The sequence below is a fragment of the Patiria miniata genome, unplaced genomic scaffold (assembly GCF_015706575.1).
Source record: "Patiria miniata isolate m_02_andy unplaced genomic scaffold, ASM1570657v1 HiC_scaffold_8, whole genome shotgun sequence".
Lineage (NCBI taxonomy): Eukaryota > Metazoa > Echinodermata > Asteroidea > Valvatida > Asterinidae > Patiria > Patiria miniata.
Window position 1 is genome coordinate 344,789 of NW_024037075.1, and position 26,562 is coordinate 371,350.

Genomic DNA, 26,562 nt, shown 5'->3' on the forward strand with positions numbered 1-26,562 from the left:
ATCTTCTTATCTTCCGTAAGTCCTATCAATTAAGTTTATGAACGGAACCTGTATCTTATCAGAGTGAAGAATAAAGTGTGCTAACTGGAAATTAATCATGACTTGCATTTTCGTTACATTCTCCCCAACTTAAGACACAAATGCGCCCTCGCATTTAACTACGAATGAACCAAATAAACGTTAACGAAAATGCATGTGTAATTAAACTACCTATGACTTGACTGCACCAGGCAGTCTTACAATGTTCTCAATAAAAGAATCATATTTGGTTTCTTATGCCAAGCTCACGGCTTAAAAAGTCCTGTCACTTTAAATTAGAATTGTCCGCCACACTGAAAGTAATTTATGCACCCCAAGATATTCCAACAGTCGTCCTCAGCAATGTCCAAAATTATTTCAATACAATAAGTAGTCCGCAACAAATATCCTCAACATTAATAAATGAAACTAGAAATGGTCCGCAACAAGTATCCTCAACAATAATAAATAAAACTAGAGATAGTCCGCAACAAGTATCCTCAACAATAATAAATAAAACTAGAGATAGTCCGCAACAAGTATCCTCAACAATAATAAATAAAACTAGAAATGGTCCGCAACTCTGAATATCCTCAACAAAACGTTTACTTAATCTAAATAACTTAATCTCTATTTTTGGAAAAACCATTCTGATGTTTAAATCAGCAGCAGCATCACAGTTTTCAAACATCGTCTAGTTTCCGTAGTCTGTACAACTAACACGACAGTCATTATTGAATGCATGTACATGTACATTTATACACACCGTGCAGAACAATTTACAAATTTCGCACAAATATTTATCTTTGTCCTACATACATCAACGATACATGTCTTCTACAAAAACGAACTGTTCCTGCGTCTACCATACTGAACAGACACAGTTTCCGTCTGACGTTATTTTTTTTTTTTTTACTTCAAACAAAACGGCAAAATTTCTTACCGCAGTTCTACTCGAGCCGTATACACTACACATGGTACACAGGCCGAGCTATAGGGCGCTGCCATTAGGCTATTCGCGCCTCGACTTTTGAGGGCGCTACACACATTATTAAAGAAACATGCGTTTCGGACGCATCACGTCCAAAAGCGGCAGGCTACTTCTATTAAAATTTAAACTCCCCAAATTTGTATTTCAAGACCCATTCTTCACTGTGTTCGTTTTTGTACCAACTTGTATCTTACCAAATCTTCTCTAATGATCACTCTGGAACCTCTGAGGTTGGCGGACCCTGGTACCGGCTAGATAAGATTGCTCCATCGATGAACTCTATGCTGAGGGTGGCTAACCCTGGTGCGCTGGATAGCCGGGCTAGATAGCCCCATCGATGAACTCTAAAGCTGAGGGTGGCTGACCCTGGTGCGCTGGATAGCCGGGCTAGATAGCCCCATCGATGAACACTTGATTATCTTGTGCGGAATAACTCGATTGACTGAAATAGTTGAGGCTAACTTCCTGATGATGGTGACGACATGTCGATCCGCGCAGCTGCATTATTAGACTGGTAGACCCGGCATTGTATTTTACACCCCAAGCGACAAGGTGTGGTGGCTGACTTCAGATTACTCCTCAGTCGATAAAACCCAAAGGGTTCGGCGATGCAGGTACACCCCCCTGCTACACCTGGCTGGGGCAGTAGAGGGAGCTTAACCCCTCACTGGTGTTAAACTAATAACACCCCCTCACCTAAGAAGTATAACTCTCCTGAGTTATAGTGAGCTTTACAGGTTACCGGATGTGCCTGTTCACTGGTGCTAATTTCGATATCTTTCTGGTTGGCACCTGCTTCGCTGACTTCTTCGTAGATTAGTTTCTTGGTTTTCTGCCAAAGGTTTATCTTGTCGTCCAGTCCTTCGCCGCTTTGTTACTTGTACTTTCGTCGAACTTCTTTTGTTTCTGTCTTGTTCTGCAGAATCCATCCTGACTTCTTTTTCTTCCCGGCTACATTTCGTGTCTTGTTTATTGCTTGTTTCTTTCCAAAGCCATTTGACTTGCTTGCTTCCACAATATGGCTTGAGTCGGTTACTATGTACGACCTTTGGTTTTGTCTTCGGCCCTTTCTGAAGCCTGTAAGTGACATCACTCAGCCTCTTGGTAATCAGGTACGGGCCTTCCCAGTATCTCTGCAGTTTAGGACTTATCCCTTTCTTCTTCGTTGGGTTGTACAACCATACAACATCTCCTTTGTTGTAGCCACCTGCATTTGCTTTGTGGTCATAGCTTTTCTTTTGTTTTTCTGTCGCTACTTTCAGATGTTCTCTCGCATACCGTCGTGTGGTTTCCATGTGCTCGAGTAACTTCTCTGCGTTCTCTGTATGCTCACTGTACTTTTCTTCTAGGGGTCGCTCAATTAGCAAGTCCGCAGGTAATTTCACATCACGGCCTAACATTAGCTCACTTGGCGTGCATCCCGTGGTCTCGTGAATCGAAGTTCGATATGCCATCATGATATAAGGCAGACGCTGATCCCAATCACGCTGGTTGTCTGAAACGAACATGGAGAGCATGGCTTCCAGTGTTCGATTAAACCGTTCAACCATTCCATCAGATTGAGGATGAAGAGCAGTGGTTCTAGTTTTGTCGATGCCGAGTAGCTGACAAACTTCCTGGAACACATGTGACTCGAAGTTTCGACCCTGATCTGAGTGTAGTTGTAACGGGACACCGTATCTGCAGATAAATTCTTCTGTGAGAACGTTGGCGACAGTGGTTGCTTCTTGATTTGGAATGGCGTATGCCTCCGTCCATTTCGTGAAGTAATCTGCAACGACCAGTATGTACCTGTTCCCTCGATCTGAAACTGGCAGAGGACCCATCACATCAATGGCTATTCTTTCCATTGGTATGCCGACATTGTACGTCTTCATATGGCTGCGACGGTGCTTCAGCGGTTGTTTACGAGTTGCGCAGATATCGCAACTTTTGCAAAACTTGCTGACGTCACTTCGCCACTCGTACCAGTAGAACCTTTTCTGAACTCTGTCAGACGTCTTAGTCCGTCCCAAGTGTCCGGACGTTGGTTCACAGTGAAGAAGTTTCATCAAGTCTTCACGCATATTCGAAGGAAGGATTAATTGCCACGTTATCTTATCACCTACAGCTGATTCCCATCGTCTATACAGCACTCCATCACGTACTTCTAGACGCTCCCATTGCGTCCAATATGATTTAACTACTCTGCCCTCGGGAGAGACTTCTGCCCAGTCTGGTCGCTCTTCTCTTGACTCTTTCCATCGGAGTATCTGCCCGATGTCTCTGTCATCCAGTTGCGACCCTCTCAAGTCTTTGGCTGTCCATCCGAGGTCTCCTGACCTCCAGCCCTCTTCAGACTTTTCCTCTGGGGTTTCTTCTCCGGCCTCGGTAGTTCCAATTACGGAACAGTACGTTATTGGTACATCTTGCGCCTCCGTATTTGCGTTGGGGTCAGTGCTTACATCTTGTATCTCTTCGTTTTTATCATTTTTATTTGTGCACACGGGTTGGGCTGAGCAACCATGCACTTCATCATCATTGCCATTGCATGACGATTTTTCTTTGCCGATACACTTTTCTTTGTGGCTCATCACTTCTTCTTTCTCTTTGCAATTAAGCAAGACATCATTTGGTTCCGAAATATTAGTGGCTGTCGGCTTCGGTGTGATGACATGAACATGCATTTCATGGTCATTGTGCTCAATTCTTTCGCACTGTTGACATTCGTCACATGGCCGGCGAGATAAGCCGTCTGCATTACCGTGTTGTCTGCCGGGTCTGTGTTGTATGTCGAAGGTATAAGTACCCATCACTTCTAGCCATCTTGCCGTCTGACCTTCTGGGCTCTTGAAGTTCATTAGCCATCTCAATGCCCCATGGTCGGTACGTATCAGGAATTTTCTGCCGTAGAGGTAGTGATGAAAATGCTTCGTTGCACTGATTATAGCCAGGAGCTCTTTTCTCGTCACACAGTACTTGCGCTCAGCTTTGCCAAGTGTACGGCTGAAGTATGCAATGACTCTTTCTGTGCCGTTTTGCACCTGCGATAGCACTGCACCAATTCCATAGTTGCTCGCATCAGTATCCAATATGAATTCATCTTCTTCCGTTGGATACGCCAAAATTGAAGTGGAAGTGAGGGCCGTTTTAAGCTGCTGAAATGCTCTGTCACTCTCGTCTGTCCAGATGAACGGCTGTTGTTTTTCAGTCAGCTGATGCAATGGTTTTGCAATGCCTGCAAAGCCTCTTACGAATCTTCGGTAATACGAGCATAGGCCCAGGAAACTTCTCAATTCGGTGACATTCTTCGGTGTTGGCCAGTTCCTTACTGTAGCCGTTTTGGCATCATCGGTAGCTATGCCCTTTTCACTGATGGTGTGGCCCAAAAAGGACACGCTTCGTTGAAATAGATGGCATTTCTTTGGACTCAGTTTCAGCCCAGCTGTCTTGAGTCGGACTAATACTTCTTCAAGTCGCCCAAGTGCTTGTTGAAAATTGCAGCCATAGGATACGATGTCATCGATGTATATCAGGCACGTTTGCCATTGCAACCCGTTCAACACTTTTTCCATCAGCCGTTCAAACGTAGCGGGGGCATTACAAAGTCCAAATGGCATAACTTTGAACTGGTAGAACCCTGTGCCTGTTGCAAATGCCGTCTTTTCCTTATCTTCATCAGCCATCTCGACTTGCCAGTAGCCGCTCTGCAAGTCCAAGGTTGAAAACCACGTTGAACCGGCCAGTGTGTCTAGGGAGTCGTCTATTCTCGGCAAAGGGTAGGAGTCTTTTATTGTCACTGCATTGACTTTGCGGTAATCGACGCAGAATCTGATACTGCCGTCCTTCTTCTTTACCAGTACTATTGGTGATGCCCATGGGCTAGCAGACGGTTCGATAATACCTCTTTTCAACATCTTGTTTACTTCTTCCGCTGATTCCACCCTTTGATGAATTGGTAGTCGGCGGGCTCGCTGGCGAATTGGGGGTACATCACCAGTGTTTATTTTATGTTGATACACGGCCGTTTTTCCCAAATCTTCTGATGAATTCGCAAAAACATCATGGTGTCGCTGTAGTAATGTAGCAAGCTGTTGCCGCTGCTCAGTTTCAAGATGAACGCTACATCTCTTATACAGATCATCAAGGTGGGAGGGCATGTAATTGGTGTCATTGTGAACTGACTCTTTAGGTGGTGATTCCTCGGTGTGACAAGTTGCTGCTCTTACATCACAGTGGTCTACATTTGTCACCACTTCTTCTATTAGCTCGCAAGTAGCAACGTTGGTACCTTTGTAGAGTGTGGCATGTTTCTCTGTCAGGTTCAAAATGCGAACTGGAATCTTTCCACTGTCGGTGTATACCAATGACCTGGCGGTTATCATCTCATGTCTCTCTATCAAATTAGCCGTTGGTTCAACTACAGCCAGTCCCGTAAGACCTGCTTCTCCTTCCAGTTTCCCTGGTAGCAATACCTCTCCGCCTGGTGGAATGCTCACAGTAGTATCTGCAGTGATGCGGCATGATGATGCTGGTGCCCGTGCAGTGGCTGTGCACGCTATGGGTATGTCGTGCAATTTCATTTCTGCCCTACCCACATCTAGATTACAGTTGTATTTCATCATGAAATCATAGCCCAGGATACCGTCTAGGTCGATCTCAGCCACCCATACATCATGTTGTACCTGAGGGCTCTGCTTGCCGATTTTAAGTTGAAAACTCCCACGCCCAATGGAGAGTAGGGGCTTGCCATTTGCTGTTACCATGGTGATTTCTTTATTCTCTAGTCGCGGTCGCGTTGATTCTGGTATGGCGTAGTAAATCTCTGGCCTCACTATCGTTATGTTGGCCCCTGTATCTACCAGAAAATTCACACCCACCCCTTCTAGATGTCCGGCCACATACATGCCACATGCCCCCACTGTCGATCTGATGCGTGGCTTTATTGTTGTTGTTGTTGTTGTTGGGTCTGTTGGCCCGGGCCTGGGTGCTGTAGTCGATCTTCGGCCCACAAGCTCGACTGTCCGCCGTTTTCCTGAAGGGAGCTTGTATCATTTCTCCATGAACCGGCTTTTGGGCATTCTCGTCGGAAATGGCCGGTCTCGTGGCAGTTCCAACACTCCACGGTGCCTTTGTCTCCCTGACGAGCCCATCTTCGTTGTGTTGATGATCTGGGGTTAAACTTTTGGCCATTATCCATTTTCCCTTCCCCATTTAGTTGTTTCTGTAGATTGTTGAACCCTTCGGCAATAGCATTACCGATTGTAGAGGTAAATGCAGCCAGCTGTCGTTCCAGGGGTTGTGCGGCTGTTGTATCTGCTGTGTCAGAGGATATCACTCTGGCAGCCGGTGCTGACCGTCTTATTTGGCCCCGTTGTCTCTCTGCCGTATGAAATGCCTCAAGCTCAATGGCAACTCTCACAGCATCATCAATGTTGATCGGCCTGGATTGAAACACTCGCCAACGGATGTCAGCATCATCTAGAGCATCCATGAAATGCTCTCTCGCTAGTGTTTCTTGTAGCTCGTAGGGTGCCGTTGGGTATGCCCGTCGTGTCAACCGCCTTATGCTCTGGGCCAACTCGGGAAGTTTCTCATCTCGCCCTCTCGTTCGGTTCTTTAATTGAACACGAAACATCTCCGTCTGGTTGTCAGGGCTAAATCGTCGACTGAGTGCCGTGACGAGGGCGTTATAATCTCGTCGTCTAGTGACATCTAAGTCACCCAGCACGGCCTGTGCTGCGCCCCGTAGATTAGCGGCCAGGTACATCGCCTTCTCCCGTGCACTCCACCCGTTGAGCTCAGCCAATAGCTCAAACTGCACAAGGTAGTCTTCCCAGGGGCTCATACCATCATACGTCGCTGGCCGAACTCTCGGCTTATTGCCAGACAGGGCTGACATGTTGTTCTGTGTCGATCTCTGTTGTTCCATGTTGTATGGTGACGGTTCTTGTCGTTCCATGTTGTACGGTGACGGTTCTTGTCGTTCATTATCGGCAGTGCCCATTGCCGCAAGTTGCCGCCGCAACCTATCGTTTTCTTCCTTCATCAGGTTGATTTCTCGTCGTTCACGTTGAAATGAACCGTCACCATCACCGCCCAATGCCGGTGAACTATGTATGGTGTCATCTTCTGGCGTACTTGAACGGCCCGCCCCGGCGGTGGGTCCGAACTGGATTTCTTGATCAGAAGTATTCATCTTCTTTTGTCTTTCTGGTAGCGTGTACAATACCTCCGTCGAAGTCCGGTCACCGCTGCCACCAAATGTAACGGGCGCGAAATCACTGGTTCAAGTACTAAATGACTAGAGACTAGACAAGAATTCTGACTGGAGAGATCGTGTTGTTCTTCAAATAATAATAACGGTTTTATTGTCTTCCAATACTGTTGGCACACACCGTGCCCGATGCGTATTATCTAATGTCTATGTGGATAACGATGAGGCGGAGCGCCGATGTGCATTGCAATCGAACGTTGAGTACGACGCGCTCCTTATTCTGGATGAACTTCCTCACCGGGCCAGAACCAGTCACGATCTGAACACCGAGCCCTGACTTGGCTCGTCTTTTATAGCGTTTGGGCGCGTACATAACGCAAGGAGCTAGCGCATCATAACAAAATGCCTCTTGCAATGCTCTGATTGGCCATAAACCACTGCGCCAAATATTATTCTTAATCATAATAATCATAGCGTCTTGACCTATAAAGCTTGAATTAAACTTGTACAAGTCATTTCATTTAACAGTTATTCTACCATTAGTTTATCATAGGCCCTATTATCAGTACACAGTCAACTGTATTGGCATTAATTCTTCTCATTGAAATACAAGTTATTAACTTTAAACTTATCTTCTTATCTTCCGTAAGTCCTATCAATTAAGTTTATGAACGGAACCTGTATCTTATCAGAGTGAAGAATAAAGTGTGCTAACTGGAAATTAATCATGACTTGCATTTTCGTTACAATATTTTGAAAGTAAAAAAAAAAATTTAAATTAAAAAAATCTGATTTTAAATCAAATAAATCCGATTTTTTTTTTGATTTAAAAAAAAAAAAAAAAACAACCCTGCCACATTGTTATCCATTGTGTTTGTTCAGCGATGATTCCATAAAACCATAGAGTGTTGGGGAGGTTTGGGGCATTACAGGGAGTAATAGATGGGTCAGTGACCGGCTCGCAGTGAGCGAGGCCGGAAATATGAGTGTGCTGCCTAAGGATGATGGCTTCATCAACCCGCCTGTATTGAGGTTGGGTGAAAAGTAATCCTGTGCCTTGTTCCGTTCTTGTCAAAATATACCCGGCGTGAACTGGTTAAGTAGAAGTGGAAATTCAAAAGTCACCTGTTTTTTGGTTCCTATTTATTTTCCAAAGCCCTTGTGGTAGGATCGCGACCCCAGGAATCGCCAACCAAGCAGTTCCACTACTACGCTGGCCCTGCCTGCGCCCACCAGCATAAGTCCAGGAGTAGAACCACCCCAGCTGAAGAGGAGGACGATAGCTTGAAGGAGAGACAGAGAGAAAACAAGGTGCTAGAGTTGCTGATCAGGTCCCGGAGGAAAGCCCTAGCCAACTACAAGGCCAGGCAGGAAACACTGTATCCTTGCTTTTCACAGTAAATGTACATGTGATGTGTTGATTCAAAAGCAGGTATCTCCGAGCAGCTGGTAAAAAAAATAGATGATGTAAGTAAGTACTAAAATATAGATCTTACTCTTGACGTGATGTCCGGTTTGAATTGTTGCAGATTTGATGTATGTGATGTCGCAAGAAGACAACAGAGAAATTACATAAGGATTTTCCTCTTGCATTTATCATGTTTATTATACCCCATTTATCCTAAAAAAAATCACATCTGTGGCACAATTATTGTCTTCAACATTAAAGGCAGTTTATATGTAAGACATATTTAGGATCCAAAATTAATAAAAAAAACAAACAAGCTCAATCGGAAATATCTTGGGAGCTGCATGCAAACGAAATCTGTGTTTATGCGTGAGTCACGTGATTGTACCATGTAATTTCTGGAAGGAGTAGTGTTATGTTTTGAGTAAAACAAAATCAGTGACTCCATGATGACCTTTGACCCCAGTTTGGTCTTGTGACATATTGGGGCTTGGCTACTTATAAATGCTTTTGACAAAGTTTTGTTGAAATCGGTCCAAATATGTAGGAGCATAGACAATGTCAACGTTTATTACTAATGGACTAACGAGAGACATGATGATTTGTTGAGCTGCTATCCCGCAGCTAAAAAAACAAAACTAGAGATCTGTGTCTGTTTGCAACAGAACATAAGGCTTTTCCGCATTATGCTTTTTGTTTTTATCAGTAAGACGTCCCAGACTATGCATGTACAACGTTTCAAATTATACAGTACCAGAAATTTTTAATTTAGCATGTAGCCTCTGTGAGATATACATGTATTATCATCAAAAAGAAATAAATCCATATTAAATCAGACGTATCGGCCTCCCTTCATACGCAATTTTGAACCATTCGGACTGATAGTTTTCTCAATAAAAAAAAATGCACCATTATGATGACGTCACATGCCTTACGATGACGTCATCTTGATAACACTTGTCAATGCACATTTTTTGCATTGTGGTCTTGGTTTGTACCAAGCTTGAAGTCAATCCAATGAAAGGAAGTGTTAGATTTTGGAAGGGGAATGAAATTGTACATAGTAAAAAAATCATACAAAATCATGCGAAGACGTTATGGTGACGTCATTTCAGATTTAGCATTCTAGTACCATTATCTAGCTATCTACCACGTTTCATGACGGTCGGATTTTCCCTTATATGTGTTTTAAAAAATTGCATTTTTGATGACATCATGATGACATCACACATTTTTCAAAATTTTGTACATATACCTGTTACCTAACAAACATAATACAAAAAGAATTTTGCATCTTGCATTCGTGAGATATGGCTTAAAAGTCCAAAAATTCAAAAAAATCATATAAAATTGCACGATGACGTCATCATGATGTCACCTCAATTTTTACCTATAACACATCCCGGTCTACCTACATACAGAGTTACAACCCAATCGGACTTACAGTTCTGTAGATATAGGACTTCAAAATATGCACATTTATGATGACGTCACGTGACCCAGGATTACGTCATCATGACGTCACCTTCGGGGCACATCTCTGCTATAAGAACTATGACTATGCTTACTTTGAATGATGTATGACAAAGATTAATGGCAAGAGTGGCACTGAGAAAAAAACGTGTACAAAGTCTATGGGATTTAGGGGACAAAAAGAAGAAAAAGAAGAAGAAAGAAAACGAGAGATCTAGTCTGTTTGCAACAGGACATAGGGCTTTTCCGCGTTATAATTTTTTTTTATCAATAACATATCCCTGACTATGCATGTACAATGTTTTAATCGAATCAAACTTGGCGTGAACAGGTTCCTGTATTGAAAGAAAATGTGACAATTGTAAATTTATCGAAATGTTTTTCCTCACAAACTTTTTCTCTGTATGACCGAAAACACAAAGTATAGTATACAGATACATCTATACATGTGTTGTACAGCCTAAATGCACCATTTGTTGTCTAGTTTTCAAGTGAATTTTCCAAAATTAAACCAACTGTCTTCATAAAAAGCACACATTCATAGCTGGATATATCCCATCTATAAATAAGGACAATTGCAAAACAAAACATACAGAAAAAAAGGAATTTAACATGCATGACATGAAACAAATTAGCATCCTCAAAACGAGCCACCCCCCCCCCCCTGAAATTATATGTGTTCGTGTGCGTGATGATTTGCTGTACACCGTCCTCCGCCCGCGTCCAAGCTAATAGGCAGAAAACCTACGAAAATGTCGCCACAAGGACTAGCACAAGCTAATCAAACGAAAGCTCGTTGCTTTCTTTATCGATGTGTGGTGATCATTTTTTGTCCTAATCTAGTCAATTAGTCACGGCGAAGGAACTAAAAAAGAACAACAAAATTCATCCTCAAATTCACACCCCAACTTCTAGTGAACCAAATTCTGCCAAAATATACTGAATCTATTACTGAATCCACATATCATTCAGAAAAGAAAAAAAATGTTTGCTTTCAACAACCATGCATGCCATCTTGGAGAATCGCTACTTCTTTTGTAAACATGTAGTTCGTAAAAACAGAGCTGTCGAACACTCCGGCCGATTCGTGACGAAGCCCTGCAGATAAAGGTCGGGATTTGACCTCGGCAACACGTGCGCTGCGGGCACTGCTTCGAAAACTTCGAAATGTTTTAGACCTACCCTTAAATCGAATTAAATTAAAAATTAATATAAAAACTGTCATGGTTGATTTTCAGGAATTTTCAGAGGAAAAAAGGTCTTTTCTTTATAATTTCTGGGCTGATGACGTCATCATTTTTTTTTCGCGTACAGGTGTTGTCTGCATTGAGGTCATCATATACACCAATTTTGAAGCGATTATCGCAAACTTCGTCACAGACATTGACTGAAAATTATTTTTTTTTCACTTTTTTCAACCTGCCCATAGAGGGCGCTCTAACATGTTATGACGTCACCTGTGTTTTTTTCGTAAAGTACAATCTAGCCACAGACTAACATCGTTGCAAGCAAGTTCACATCTTTTTTCCAATTTTAAATTATAAGGCTATTCGAGTTACTTCCGGTTTAGACCGGAAGGAAAGGTCACATGATTTTGCTCACACGAGATAAAATGAAGATCCTGGATTATTCTATCGATTCCCGCAAACGTCAAGTTCGGGTCTCTCACGGCTGATTTTATACTGATTTCCAAAGATTTAATCTATTAATCTTTAACGTGACGTCACGTGACCCACGATGACGTCACGATGACGTCACTCTTCGGGACACAACTATGCTATAAGGACTATGCCTATGTTGACTTTGAATGATGTACGACAAAGATTATTGCCAAAAGTGGCGTTGAGAAAAAAAACGTGTACAAAGTCTATGGGGTTTAGGCGACAAAAAGAAAAAGAAGAAGAGGAAGAAAGAAAAATCTTAACAAAAAGAAAGGCTTTTCCGCTACTATGCGGAAAAGCCAATTAGTTTCTTAAGTGTGTAATTACTCCTTAAGAGCAATTTTTCCAGTCTTGACGAGAATACTAAGCTGAGAGAAGAGATTGAAGGCAAAGAGAAAGAAGTGGTGAGTCGTTCGTATGCAATCCAGGACGTTTCTTACTTTTAAGTTTTTAAAATCAATTTCGAGCAAGCTGTGCCAGAATTGAAAAATCTTAATTGTAATATTGTACAAAATTGAACAGTTATTTTGTTTGTCAACAAATTAAAACTTAAACAGGTGGGTTTTGCTTTTTCCAAATGTTGATATACTTGTTGAGTAATTGTCTTAAGATAAGGATGGAAAGGAAACAGATCCTATGATTTTTAATTTCATTCCTTTCATTATTTTTTTCTCCTTTCCTTTCCTAGCATGATGAGGTGAAATCATTACTACGAAAGTATGAGAGATTTAGGGTAAGATTGTAGTTTAATTTTACAAAGTTCGGAAATTATGTACAACTATGTACTTTGATGAAGAGAACTTCAAGTCGCTGGTCCAATATGTCCTCAATTAAGTGTGTGATCATATTTAAAATAACTGTACATATCTATTCTTTTTTTAAAGAATTTTTAAGGAACTTTTACTTTTACTGCTCTGATGTGGCAGAATGAAGAATCTATTAACCCCCATGCGAACATACATTCTGTGCCAAGTTGTGCCTTTAGTCAAAGTCGATCGAGTGACTGCTTGCAACAGTTAGAAATTCCAAGCCTTATTTCACAAAGCCGGATTGACTGGCTGTGACTGATAATAACTTTATACAGCTTTACTTTGACTGTGGGTAATTGATAAGCCAGCTGTGCCCACAACTTGCCGGCTTTGTCTGTTCATGGTCTTGGACTGAGTTTGACTAGTCATGGTGCTTGCTTGACATATGATCTGACTGCTGGTGACTGGGGGAAAGTGGATGGAAAATTTGACTGTCTGTGACTGTTTAAATAGCAGGAGAGTTAGCATGATTTTTAAAAATCTGTAAATTTTGTATTCATTTTTTCAGGGAGCTGTTTCAACACTGACTTCAAAGTTTGAAACTGAAAAGGTTCTTGCAAGAAAAGCTTACGACGAGGCAAAAGCGAAAGTGGCCAAGGAGGTCGAAGGTAAAATTAAACCCCAAACGCCAAAACAAAAAGTTGAAGGCATTATTCTTGAGAGCCTGTAATTTTCACAGTGTATGAGTTTATTACAGCAAATCTGGCATTTACATGTAATCCAAATTATAGCTGTTACTCTTAAGGGTACACAGGATCATTTGCATTTGTTGTAGTTTCGTGAAATAGACCGATTGGTGTTTTTTAATTGTGGTTTTGATTTTACTATGGAGGGGGAATCTTTGACTCTGTTTTCATTTATAGCCACATACCAAGATGCAGAATTCTCTGAATTACTCACACTTTGTCGCAATCCTGAGTAACATCTTCAAAGTTTGTTTTGATCATCTTGTCTTCAATTCTAGCACTTGAGAAGCAAGGCCAAGCTTTGGACAACAAGCTGAGAGAAAGAAAGACGGAGCTGTCTGTCCTGATGAGTTACAAGGACAAGGAATACCCAGTCAGAGCAATGAAGATTGCCGAGCTACAGAAGCAGATTCAGTATCTCTCCACAGAATATGAGGTATTAACCAGTTCGCGCCGGAAACCGTGATGTACACGCATTGGCTGTTTTTGTACACAGGCAAGACTGACAGGTTAAGACTTAGATTGCCTCGACTCGCCTCTGGGTGGCATCAAACTCGCTAATCCCTCATGCCTGTTGTACACACACTCAAAGTCCATGTAGTCTGTGGAGCGGACCGTGTGCTGACCATTGTGTGGGCCGTTGTGCATGGCATGCACACCCTGGAGTGTTGAAACTATGACGTTTCAAATAATGTTGAAATCACTCTTGCGAACCAGTATTTGTGGCGTGTGGCTGTATATCAGAAGTTGGCTGGAAATTTTGCCTTTTGAAATTTTGGGCAAAAATAAACCCTGCACGACGTGGTTAAATCGTTTACAGGAGGGGTAATTCCAGCGCTATGAAAGGAAGTGTAATGTCCATGACAGAGCCAATTAACCATAATATATATTAATGATTCAGAGAAATGATCCAAAACTCCTACTCCTTAATCTCCTTGAGTGAAACATTACTAGATGATGGCAGGCGCGGTTCTAGAACCAATATTTTGGGGGGGCTAGCACGGTGGATCCAGAATTTTTTGGGGGGGGGGGGGCTCATGCCGTATTTTCAATGGGGAGCGCCAATAAAATCCTAAAATCGTTCACACTATATTAACTAATGCACCCTTGTCACGGCTATTTCTTCTTTAGGGGGAGACCGTTCGCATGTACATCACAATCCTTCTTTTTGCTAATGCAATTTTTTTTTTACGGAATTTATTTTGGGGGGGCTAGACAAAATTTGGGGGGGTTACAGCCCCCCCCCCCCCCCCCCCCCCCCCCGCCCTATCACGGTAGAATAGCAGTAGAATCGCATCAAGGCAGCTTGTGAAATAATGTCCAATTACGTGATATACTAATGGACAGGGAACGCGCAAAATCTGAGACAAACAAAACTCAGCGTACAAAAATTCCATAGGGTTGTCTAAGGGCGTGGCTAACTCGAAAATGGCGATAGGTCAATTGGGTATAGGTTGCAGGATTCAATGACCACTGCAAGCCTGTTCGGTATGACGATATTTCACAATATTTCGATTAGATTTTTTTTTATATCGGAAATCGTATCGATCTCATAAAAAAAAATCGGCACATCGTGAAGTTTGATATGCCGAAAAATATCGCGATATTCTTTTGAGGTACCGCTTTTGTAACCATAGTCAATCCCTTAAGGTTTGAAACTGTCGCTAAAGCGCTCCCATGAAAAACCGCAAACCACAAATTCACTGTTACCGCATTGTACCGCGAGGTCTTACCTATTCAGGGGCGGAACCAACTGACTAATGTCATGTGTATTGGATTTTGCGTCTTCCACGCTGCACGTGGCAGTACAAACAACACAATTTCACCCCACATACCAAGTGCCAAAATCGTAATCACGTGCATGGAGTTAACCGAGGGGAAACAAGTCTCTGACATTTCCCAAAGCAAATACGAAGCCTGTTTTGTTTTGACGGAAATGTGAAGTTGTACAGACAAAACACCACAAATACATGTACTTGAATTGTAGATTACGACGTTGAGAAGTGAATGTTTCGTTTCGGCACGCGGCCAGAGGAGACCACGCCGAGCCCGCAAATTTTCTTTTTCCAGCCCAAACGACATACGCACGTTAAGCGCCCACTACAATACTTTTATAATACGTGGGCACTATATATTTATTAGTTTTCCACCTTTGAAGCAAGCAGTGCGACAGCTCAGTCGATAATACATTGTGTTTTACACCGCAAGGTTGCGGGTTCGAATGACAGTATTGCATATGATTTTTTTTTTTTTTTTCTAACCTGAGGCTTGGGAGGATTTTTTTAAAAAGGGAAATAAAGCCCGAATTTCATATATTTATATTTTTGATTTTCTTCTCATGTTTTTAGAAAAGTATAGTCCAAAACGCCATAGCGTATTGCGGATGTCGTTTGGGAGAGAACAAAAATCGCCGCTGGGCTGGGCCGACTCCGCGCAGGCGAACTAGATCAAATTTTCCTGCACGTATTTTCCTGACTCGTTCCTTCTCTTCCGTGGTTGTGCCTGGGCACTTACACTTGCTTAGTGCCAAAACTGTCCCAAACTTATGAAATCTGTTCATATTTTCAGCAACAAAAAACGTCGAAAACCAACTGTTCAGTCGTGCCTTTTATTTCGTTCACAGAACAGAAAATGCGTCACAAGAAATTGGACTGATCCATTAATTTTTGTAAAGGTGTGCTTCACCCTCATTTTGGAGTTAACATCGTTTTTCGAAAAAAATCTTTAGAAAAAAAAATATTTTGCTCTTTTGTAACGATGAAGAACTTTTTCTGAACCAGGAAATATTTCGGACTCCATTAAAAAAAATATTATTTGTAATTCTGAAAAGGTGGAAATACTGGTAAATTGTTTTCAATGAAGCACACCCTTGACTGCAAATGGTGTGGGCTGTACTATGAGTGCACGTGGGGATCAATGCGGCGTGCATTGCGTGCTAGTGCTTCATTCTTTCCTCGATATGGATTTCTATTTGCACATTTTTATCCAACATTTCAAGGTAATTTTGTTTTCGATATTTGAATGTGGAATCTGTTTTCTACCTAAATTGGCAAAGTAAATGAGACTCTAGTCAAATAAAATTTACGATTTTGTTCAGGACATATTGGGGGTTTTTTCGCGGCAGTGGATCGTGACTTCGGTCGTGTGTTTTTTGTTTTCTTTTGTGTATTTTTGTTATTCCATTGTTCCATGAATGGAAAAATGACGTCATCATGATCATATCGCGATATCCGATATTTTTTTCACGATATGCCGATTTAAAAATAAATAGATATCGAACAGGCTTAGACCACTGGGCCTTTACAAAAACACTCCAGAGTTGTAATGTTGAAAAACTGGGTGTCAACTGTTTTATAAGTCCAATGGGTAGGCTAGTCATTCACTTGAAGACCACTTGCAAGTGAATGCAGTAACTACATGTATCAGAGACCATGGGGCAAATTGGGAGATGTTCCAGTTTCTTCTTCAGCCTGTGTCACAAAAAAATGGAAGGCTTAATTGTTTTGTAAGGTTGGTTTTGTATGTCCAATTTCCAAAATCGTAAAGTGGGATTCAAACCGAATTGTAAAAAATCCGGATTTAAATCCTTCCTCTATGCTGAAATTGCCCAAAAATAGAAACAGCAAACAAATCAACAAATAGTTCTGAAACAATGATGATTGCGTGGGAAATTTAGAGAACTATGGAAGTATTTTTGTGCTTCCAGAAATCGGGCTTGTAAAACATATGTCTAGTGAACCAGCCAACAAAAAAATTCTGACTGACTTCATTGAAAAAGCACTAAGGCCAAAAACAAAATTATTCTGCTTCCAGTTACCCGACCGACCCTATTTTTAGGCCGCAACCCTAAAAATTTTATAAGCAATTCCAAAAAAAAATAAAAAATTAATGATTGAATAAATAAATATAAAATGCTGTTGTCTTTTCTGTCTTCACAAAATACCTCTCAACAACCCTTTTGCGTAAAAAAAATTTGTATTTATTTGTTTTCTTACTTACATTCGCTATTTTTTTCAAAAGAAGCCTCCGTTTTTTTTACAAATTCGCTTCGCGATATAACTACTTTGCAATTCGATGTCATGGTGACTATAATCACGTGTGTAAACCTAGCTCAATGCAGCGACGACTGGTTCCCGCTGCGCCGTGCAGGGGCCAATTTAGAAGACATGATGAAAATGCGGTAACCAGTCTGTGCATGGCTATGCGATCTATAGCGCTAGCATGGCTATGCATTGCAGGCCGGTGCACTGTCAACTGGTCGGATTTGACATCGTAAAAATGCCAAGAAAACACCGATGGAGAAAGAACCATTTGTGCAAGTTAATGCACAGAATTGATCTAGCTTGTCCGTGTATGTATTTGCCGTGTTCAAGAGTTCATTTTGTGATCGCACTACTCGTATATGGTGAGATACATGCAACGTGTTTCCCGAAATTTTCGACTGTAAAAAAGAGGTCTGTCGGCTGCGCGCCACACATGCACAGTGCATCACACACTACGGAGTTTTGGCCAGTGACTAGCGTTGTGCATATGGTGCGAACGACCTTAATTTTTCCATTATTTTTTAAGAATTATCGAACTTAAATTTATTGACAATAATTAAGGTAGGTTTTTTTCACTTTTTGTGGCCATTTTGTGTATATCTTTCGTAGTGCAATGGAAATAGTTCAGGCAAAAACTTCGCATATAAATGAATGCCCCATTCAATCTGCATAAAAAAAATTGGCCAAAAAAATAATAAATTCCGACCGACCCTATTTTTGTAAGGCATGTAAGCCTAAGCTCAATCACCCAGCAAACGTGAACACAATGAATTTTTTTGACAGCTCTGGATAAGAGCTTTGTGTCATTTTGTCGAAGAGGTCACACTGGTGTTCCAGAGGCTCACACAGCGCGACATGAGGTTTATGCGCATGCGCCAGTTTTTCCAGGCTGTGCTGTAAAATGGATATTCATGAGCTCGTTCATAAAAACAAGTCGCTGAGAACGGCCTTACAAAAAAAATGCTCATAAATGCACGAAATATGTCCCAAAGTAGGTTAAAAACTATATATCCTTAGCATCTACATCGAATATTTTAAATGCAATATAGTTATTTTCGCGAAATACACAAAAACGAAGGCCTCTTTCACTGAACGAAAGCCAGCAACAAGCGGAAGAAAGGGTCCAAAAGAAAGCATTTTTTCTGCAATCAAGTAAGTTCAGCTAGCATTAAGCCTGCCATGAAAACATCAATTAGACTTTAAATTTTGTATTAACGGTGATTTCAAAAGAGCAAACCCCTAAACTTGCTTGCACATGGGGGATTCCCTGGTGGGTTTACTGAACCTGGAGTGTGGTTTTCCCACTCAACTGCACAATATAACTCATAACTCGGGGTTTGCAATTCAAACAACCATGCCAACTAGTGATTGGCCTGTGCCCCGCGTGTATACATTTCACAGGGACGGGGATATACCGTACGCGTAGTGCCGCGCCTGCATGCTATATGGATTTGTGCACACATGGCGCAGTTTGTTTACATTTAGTGTACGTATTTAATAGCTACGTACGTGGCTCCAACAGGGTTTGCTCTCAAAAGTCTTCCACATTGGTATTCTCCTTTATTTACTCTTTCCAATGGTAATTTACTTGATTTGGAATGAATTCCCAGGATGACAAAAAATCCTACAAAACGTGACCATTATTTTCGTTCCGATTGAGACATCTATAAACGTTGCAATCAGAGGTAATTTTCCGGAGGTGTTTTCTCATCAAGTGTCTTTGTCAAAAGTTTACAGTCCCATCTGATAAAAAAATATAGTCCTTTTTCTGTCGATTTATTGTTATATCTCTAATAATATCAAAAACTTATTTGTAATATAAAAAGGTGATTAAAAAGACGTCCTCCGTTGAGCTGTTTGTTACGCAAAATGTGACTGGATACATTCGGTCCCAAGAGGGCATTTCATACGAGCTGAAGCACGGACATGCGCACAAACTTAGTGTCGCCCTGAAAACAGCGGTGGTCACAGTCAAAAGGGGTATTTTATGTGGGCGAGGGCATATATTTCTAAGTGTCAAGTCTCAATGAATTACTGGAACACAAGGAAGCTAGCAAAATGTTTTGTCTGGCAAGCTCAAAGATAACTTTATTGTGGTTCTGTTACAGGCCGAAATAAACAACCTGATCAGTATAACGGCCATTGAGAAGGACAAGTACTATCAGGAGAGTGAAGAGAGACTCCATGGCATCAAGGAGACGGTGACAGACAACGCCATTGACTCTATGCATGACAGCCTCAAGGAAATGGCCATGCAAAACATCGTCATGAGAAAGGTCAGTCTCTCTTAAATGCATATAGATAGGATCATTTGTGACCGGCTCCACAAAAAAGGGTAGTATGTTGCAAAAAAAGTAAAATGAGTAATGTACATGGTTCGGAAGCCCACAAGCTCTTTATTTGGTATGCTCCATAGCCTCTCCTGTTCTGGAGATATGACGTATTTGCGTCCTTGTCGTTCAATTACACAACTGAGAAAACAGGTTTGAAATAGCTGGCTCTTTGGTAGAACAACAGAATTTTGCACACAAAATGGTTGTTTTTTTCCACTTCAGTTGTTCATAAAAATCAACATATCTGTGAATAAAACTTGAAACTGTAGGTATTGAATATTTTATGCTCAGTGCGACTTTATACCATTTTTGGGGAGCCGGTAACATTTGCGTGTCATGTATTTTGTTCGTTTCCAATAATAGGGTACTTCAAGTTACAAATTGGTATATTAAACAGTTTGGTATATTCAATCATACATGTAGGTGCCGGTACATCATTCGTTTTTACCCCTCAGCCGAGAGGCTCAAGGGGTATTGTCATCGCCTAGGGCGTCCGTCCGTCCGTCCGTCCGTCCGTTCTGACCATACCACCCTTGTGGGGTGAAGTTCCTTTCAGGACACATCACCCCACTTTTTTTTACAATAGAAAAACATCACCCCAGAAGGGAATCTTTAGAAAAAGGGATAATGGGAACACAATGCTATCACCCCACAATTCCGTCTGGCTGGAACGGACGCCCGTATGTCAGTGTGTCCGTCCGGGCAGCTTAGTTTCCGGATGATAACTTGAGTTAGAAATGTTGTTTGGGATTGTAACTTCGGTAGGGGGTTGCCCTTGGGAGTAGGCAAGTTGGGATTGGTTTTGAGGTCAAAAGGTAAAAGGTCAAGGTCACTGTGGTGAGTTAAAGATAAATGGTTTCCGGATGATAACTTCAGTTAGAAATCAGATTTTGGTGTCAAACTTTGGTAGGGGGTTGCCCTTGGGAGTAGGCAAGTTGGGATTGGTTTTGGGGTCAAAAGGTCAAAGGTCAAGGTCAGTGTGGTGAGTTAAAGGTAAATGGTTTCCGGATGATAACTTGAGTTAGAAATGAGATTTTGGTGTCAAACTTTGGTAGGGGGTTGCCCTTGAGAGTAGGCAAGTTGGGATTGGTTTTGGGGTCAAAAGGTCAAAGGTCAAGGCCAGCATGGTGAGTTTAAAGGTAAATGGTTTCCGGATGGTAACTTGAGTTACAAATGAGATTTTGATGTCTAACTTTGGTAGGGGGTTGCCCTTGGGAGTAGGCAAGTTGGGATTGGTTTTGAGGTCAAAAGGTCAAAGGTCAAGGTTACCGTGGTGAGTTACATGTAAATGGTTTCCAGATGATAACTTGAGTTAGAAATGAAATTTCGGTGTCTAACTTCGGTAGGGGGCTTCCCCATTGGTACAGGCATGTTGGGACTGCATGGTTCTGGGGTCAAAGGCCAAAGGTCAAGGTCACCATGTTCAGTTAAAGGTTAATGGTTTCCGGATGATAACTTGACTCTGGCTGAGGGGTTTCAACAGCAACGCTGTTATTTTTAGTAGTAGCGTTACAGTCTGTAAAAAAGTGTTGCCAAATAGCTTCAAAAGTGTACATTTGGTGCATCAACATTGTGATGCAGGGATGTGTAGATTCCACAGAAGGATGAATCATGATTGGAAAAATGTACGTCTTCAAGGGGGTCTGGGGTGCACCTTATAGGTGCAATTTACCTTGTCCACTGAAGCTCAGTGATTACAGTCCATATTATGACGTGTATCTGTACTGTTTGCTTGGCAGGAGATTGAAGGGCACAATGGTCTGCTGGAGGAGTTAGAATCTACCATCCAGGACCTCACCCAGCAGGTGTCGCAGCTGAGGGTGGACCCCAAGACTAGCACCAGACAGGTCATGTTCCCGCATTTATTCAAAGAAACACCAAAGTGAGTAGAAAGGCTTCTTTGTTTCATTTCTCACTGAAACTGAAAGCATGAGTGTTGACAACGCCGTTAAAAACGTCACAAGTGAAATCGCAAGTCAGTCTGGAGTCACAAGTGACAGGGCATGAATTTATAAATGTAACCCAAGGTTTTCTTCCAAATAGCAGGAACCAATTACATTAATTAACTCCTTTTAGGAAAACAAACTCAGTTCAGCAATTCAAATATGCACACACAACAACTCTGTTTTATTTCATAAAGTAAATTCAAGAATGAGAAGCAATGCAATAATTTCAACACATGATTAGGATCCTGTAAATTCAGATACAATAGTGCAAATAATACCGGTATGTAATCTAATGCGCCATAAAAAAATAGTTCAGTCCTCAATGAACTTGTAGTGGTGGTCGTTCCCAAAGCAGAGGCTCGCAGGGAAAATGTCTCGACGATTACCGGAAGGGTAACGGTATACTTGCGGCAGGGTTACGGTGTAACGGTGTACTTGTGGCGGGGTTACGGTGACTACTTTTGTTCTCGGACGTCACGGAAGGGATGCTTGTCCTGTGCGCCGGAGGCAGTAGTGGATCTTGAGTTCAGCAGTAGCGGGTGGATCTCTGGGGATACTGGAGTCCTCTTTGGGATGCTTGGACGGCGGATCAGGAACGTCTAGATGGCCAGTCTAGTCCTCCTCGGAACCAATGCAGCCCAGTATTCTGATGCTAAAAGAGAGCCAACATTCGAATATCGTGGAAATCTACAAGTCAAGTCGTTTGTAGAATCATTCGTTTGCAGATTCTTGCACAAAGCAGTGGAAATGTGCTGACGAGCAGTTCAAATGATCAGTTGTTTGCAGTACGATGGCAGGGTTCGGAATGCCACATGTCCCAAAATTTGGACAGACTGTTACTACCACAAACAGGTGGTTCCCTGATTGGGCATCTCAGAGGAGAAATTAGGTGATGGAGGGTAAGCAGAGGTGCCAGATCCTCCCACTTCCTTAATCCAAACTTCTCAGAAGGAGGTTGTAAATCTTAAGAAGGAAAGGATGTCACAGTTTAGAAGAGCAGAAAGGAAATCACACCTCTATTGTGCAGGTAAACTCTTGGTGTTTATTTCACCACTGAGTCACCTTGGCTCACTCAACCATGGGTGTAACTCATAGTGAAAACAGCTAAACACAGCTTGGGCCAATGACCTATACAGACAGTCATCATTGGCAAACCAGGAAATATTTAGGAGAAAATAGGAAATATGAATAATACAAAAGAATACGTTCACCTAGTCAATATAAAACATAGAAACCTAAGACCTTAATGAGGTCTGGGTTACACAACAATCACTCACCTTTCTAAGGATGGACGGAGCACACTGTCCAAAACGTCGAGTTCTACACTCAACCAACTGGTTCGTTTCAGAACCACACTTCTTCCAAGAAGAGATTACTTTCCACATGGTGTTACCTGCAATCTTTCCACTTTATCTCATCCGCCATGAAAAGCATCAAGTCGTATATAGGGCGACCCAAATAAAATGCAACCCTAAAACATTTGCCTTTTAAAAACAACAGGATCAGTGGATTTTTATGTTTCAAATATTGAACAAATCATGTAAATAGCACTTTGGGTTGTTGAGAAATGCCAATTATGTAAAAGTAGTATTTTTCATCCTGTACACAAACAATTACCACAGTGAGGGATTTTCACTGTACCTAAATTTGTGCATGTCATAATCCTTACAAACAACACGGCACATAATATGACAAGATTACATATGAATTTGATGGAAATACCTTTTATTTGCCACCTGAACAGGTATCGCATCCTTTTTAGTCCTGTTTTAAAGGGAATGTACATCATTTGCTTTTGCTGGAATTTTCAGAAACAAATGGATTTGGAGGATTAGTATGTTAGAGAAAATATTGTTAAACTGACTTGTTTCACGTTTTGGGCTTGTAGATGCTGGAAAAACCAAGAAAACCGATCATGTTCTTGTAGTCTGGTTCCCTGACCCCACTTAAGATGAAACGGAGCAAGTAATTCACTTTGGGGAATTGTAAGGTCAAAGAATCAGTCTAGCAGGCTTGTACCCCTTCATAGGAGTGTATTCAATTGCAAAGAAAAGTCAGAATAACTAAATATGAAAAATTAGGAACAGTTGTTGGGGAAAAAAAACAGTTTTCTCCAACGCTGGTCGGCCGACCAGCGTTGGAAAAATACAGTTTTTCTTCAAAATGTCAGCACACCAGGAGCCACGATTTTAAAGGATGCTTTAGAATGTCAGTCCCTAACAATTCAGTAAGGTATTTCGTGATAATTTGATCATTTCGTGTTTTGATGTTTGCAAATGTTGTATCTTTCCTTTAAACCTTTTCAGCATCATAAATATGTCAAAATATTAAAGAAATTGCACAAATGAAGGATAATTGCATAGTAGGCTGACAGTAAAATGTTTCACTGTTTGAAGTACTTGTGTACAGGATAAAAAATGACTACTTTGAAATAATTGACATTTTCCCAGCAACCCAAGGTGCAATTTTCATGATTTGTTTTCAGTATTTAAAAGAAAAAGCTCTCAGCTTTAACCTGATACCCAAAACATAAAAATCCACCAATCCCTTTTTGTTTTAAAGGCAAACGTTTTTAGGGTTGCATTTTTTTGGGTCACCCTGTATTAATAATCACAATACAAACTTCTTGTCACGGTTTAAATTTGAATAGCTTGACAGTTGACTTGAGACTGAACGACAAGTGACAGACTAGCAAGGACTTGGAGACAGCTGCAAAGTAACTAGCGACATGTATAGACCATGCGCAGCACCATCCTAGAAGAATGAATATTTTTTTTACTGTTTAGAACAAAAAAAATCCATTCTTGATTTGTCATTTCAAATATTTGTTACACATTTTTAAAAACCTTTTGATTTTCACACGTTTGTCTTCTTTTTCTTCTTGTTCAGGTGCACACCAGATATGGACGTAGTTCTAGATATCCCAACCCAACAGTGGCTTCCAATCTAAGGCACTGCACTCTACAGATAGACACTTGATTCTTGCTGGACTGGCATACATTGGCCATGGAGAACTGATTTGGTTCCGTCTCCAGTAACACATGTGCAAGTCCACAGACTGAACAGAAGAAGTCCACCTTCAGCGTAATTATCCACAAAGCGTGCATAGTGAACCGTAAGCCCTGCCCACTTTTGGCTTGCTACCAAGTTTGACCGAGCTAATGAAAACACCTGACCAAGTCGTGATCTAATTGGTCAGTGGTCACTGTTTGATTAACAGGCAGGAAGGGTCCATTGAAATACCATATAAACTTGTGCAAAAGGTCCAAAAAGATCTTGGCAAACAGTGGGTTAACCCTTTAGTCACTGTGGCGCCCGAAACCGCCCCGCCTATTACTTACTGTAATGCATGAAACCGCCCGAGCACTCCAAGGATTCTTCAGTGAATAAACACAATGTAATTCACTAATGGGTTAATTAATACTGTACCTGTAGTCTGTCATGCAGTAATCAGGCTAAAGCCCTAAAAAGTACTGCAAAATTGGTTCTGGAGTTTGATGGTTCACTTTCAGATGCCCTATTTGCATGTTTTATCATGAAGGTGACCTTTTAGGAAGGGATTCAAGTTTTATGTATTATGTATATGTGTATATATACCATGAGGTTGCCTTTTAATTTTTTAGATTTGAAAGTCAGTATTTAAAGATGTACTGTCTGTGCTCTTCAACAAATTCATATTTGTTTTTTAATTCTAATGAATTTACAACTAACACTGTGATTTTGTCCCCTATTTTTGAGATCTTTGTGGCACACAAAACAGATAAGCAGACAAGTTACAAGTTGGTTTCAATGGAGAGGGGGAACAGACTGAGACTACCCTGCAAGAACAGAATTATTGTCAGCCGCAAAAAAAATGTTTGCTAAAAAATAGCAATTGAAAGAAAAGATCAATTTTTGGGTGGAACTAAAAATAGCACAGACAATACATTTTAAACAATTTCCTAGTTGTACTTGACACAGTTTCACATTATTCCATTTCTCATGCTTTTGGGATAGCATGCGAGATAGAGAAATAACATCCAGTCAAATATATAATCCACCAACTATACATTACTCTGTTAAGAACTTCTGTCTATAATCTTTGTAAATTGCTTGGTTCACATGTAAATATTTCAAAGAAAACCTTTTTAATAAGAAATGCTATCATGGAAAATTCACAAGTTGTCGAAGTGGTATTTTTGGGTTTGTAGTATTCATACATCTATTAATTCCTTGGTCAAATGGTTGGGATTTCGTTTCTTTCAACTTTTCTATTAAAGCTATAGTCCATCATTTGCAGCCATCCGCATGGGCGTCGCCAGGATTTTTTCTAGAGGGGGCAAAAAAATTTTGCCAAAAAATGCTTGTATTTCTCGACACATTTTCGATTTATCAGTTTTAGAGGGGAGCGGGGACATTTTGCCCCCCCCCCCAACTCATTAAATTTACACCACTTTGTCTTCGCGCCTCTTTTTCTGTTTTCTTTTTTCTTTTCTTTTTTTCTTCCTTTTTTTCTTTTTTTTTTCTTTTTTTTTTGCTTTTCCAGGGGGGGGGGGCAAGTGCCCCCCCTTGCCCCCCCTCGCGACGCCCATGGCCATCCGAAAAGTAACACGCGTAATTATTGCTGAAAAACATACTTGGTTGAAAGATAGTAAGTGGACTAAACTCCCTGTGAAATTATTCTTTCTGGCTAGCTGTCATTTTTAAGTAATCAACGAAAGAAGACCTTTCCAACGGTGCGTCTTAAGACACCGTAGGAAAATTTAAATTAGTAGTTTGTTTTCTTATTCGGCAAAGCGCAAGCAATGGCACGACGCACACGTGCGCGCAGTTGCTATAATTCGTCGGATCGGCGCACAACATCGCGTAGCTGCAATCGGCTCGGTGAGAACGCATCTCGGACGCTGAATTGCTGTTTTTCTCGGAATATACAGCTGAAGCTGAGCTGAAACTTCATCAGGTTAGTTGTTCAGTATCCTTCATTAGATTTTGAACACTTTTGTTGCTTCAAACGAACAA

At 41.3% G+C, this 26,562-nt stretch overlaps 1 protein-coding gene across 2 annotated transcripts in view; it reads left to right on the plus strand.

Annotated features, from left to right (window-relative positions):
- The window catches only part of LOC119719229 (uncharacterized protein C20orf96-like), a 41,996-nt gene extending 16,275 nt beyond the window's left edge, over positions 1 to 25,721 (plus strand). For both annotated transcript variants that reach the window (XM_038188600.1, XM_038188601.1), the window contains exons 3-10: positions 8,362 to 8,584; positions 12,097 to 12,151; positions 12,436 to 12,480; positions 13,065 to 13,164; positions 13,521 to 13,678; positions 19,394 to 19,561; positions 21,358 to 21,500; positions 24,454 to 25,721. In XM_038188600.1, coding sequence (XP_038044528.1) covers positions 8,362 to 8,584; positions 12,097 to 12,151; positions 12,436 to 12,480; positions 13,065 to 13,164; positions 13,521 to 13,678; positions 19,394 to 19,561; positions 21,358 to 21,500; positions 24,454 to 24,514 — 953 coding nt within the window. In that variant the 3' untranslated portion in view covers positions 24,515 to 25,721. The remainder of the gene's footprint in view (positions 1 to 8,361; positions 8,585 to 12,096; positions 12,152 to 12,435; positions 12,481 to 13,064; positions 13,165 to 13,520; positions 13,679 to 19,393; positions 19,562 to 21,357; positions 21,501 to 24,453) is intronic.
- The last annotated feature ends 841 nt before the right edge of the window (positions 25,722 to 26,562 follow it).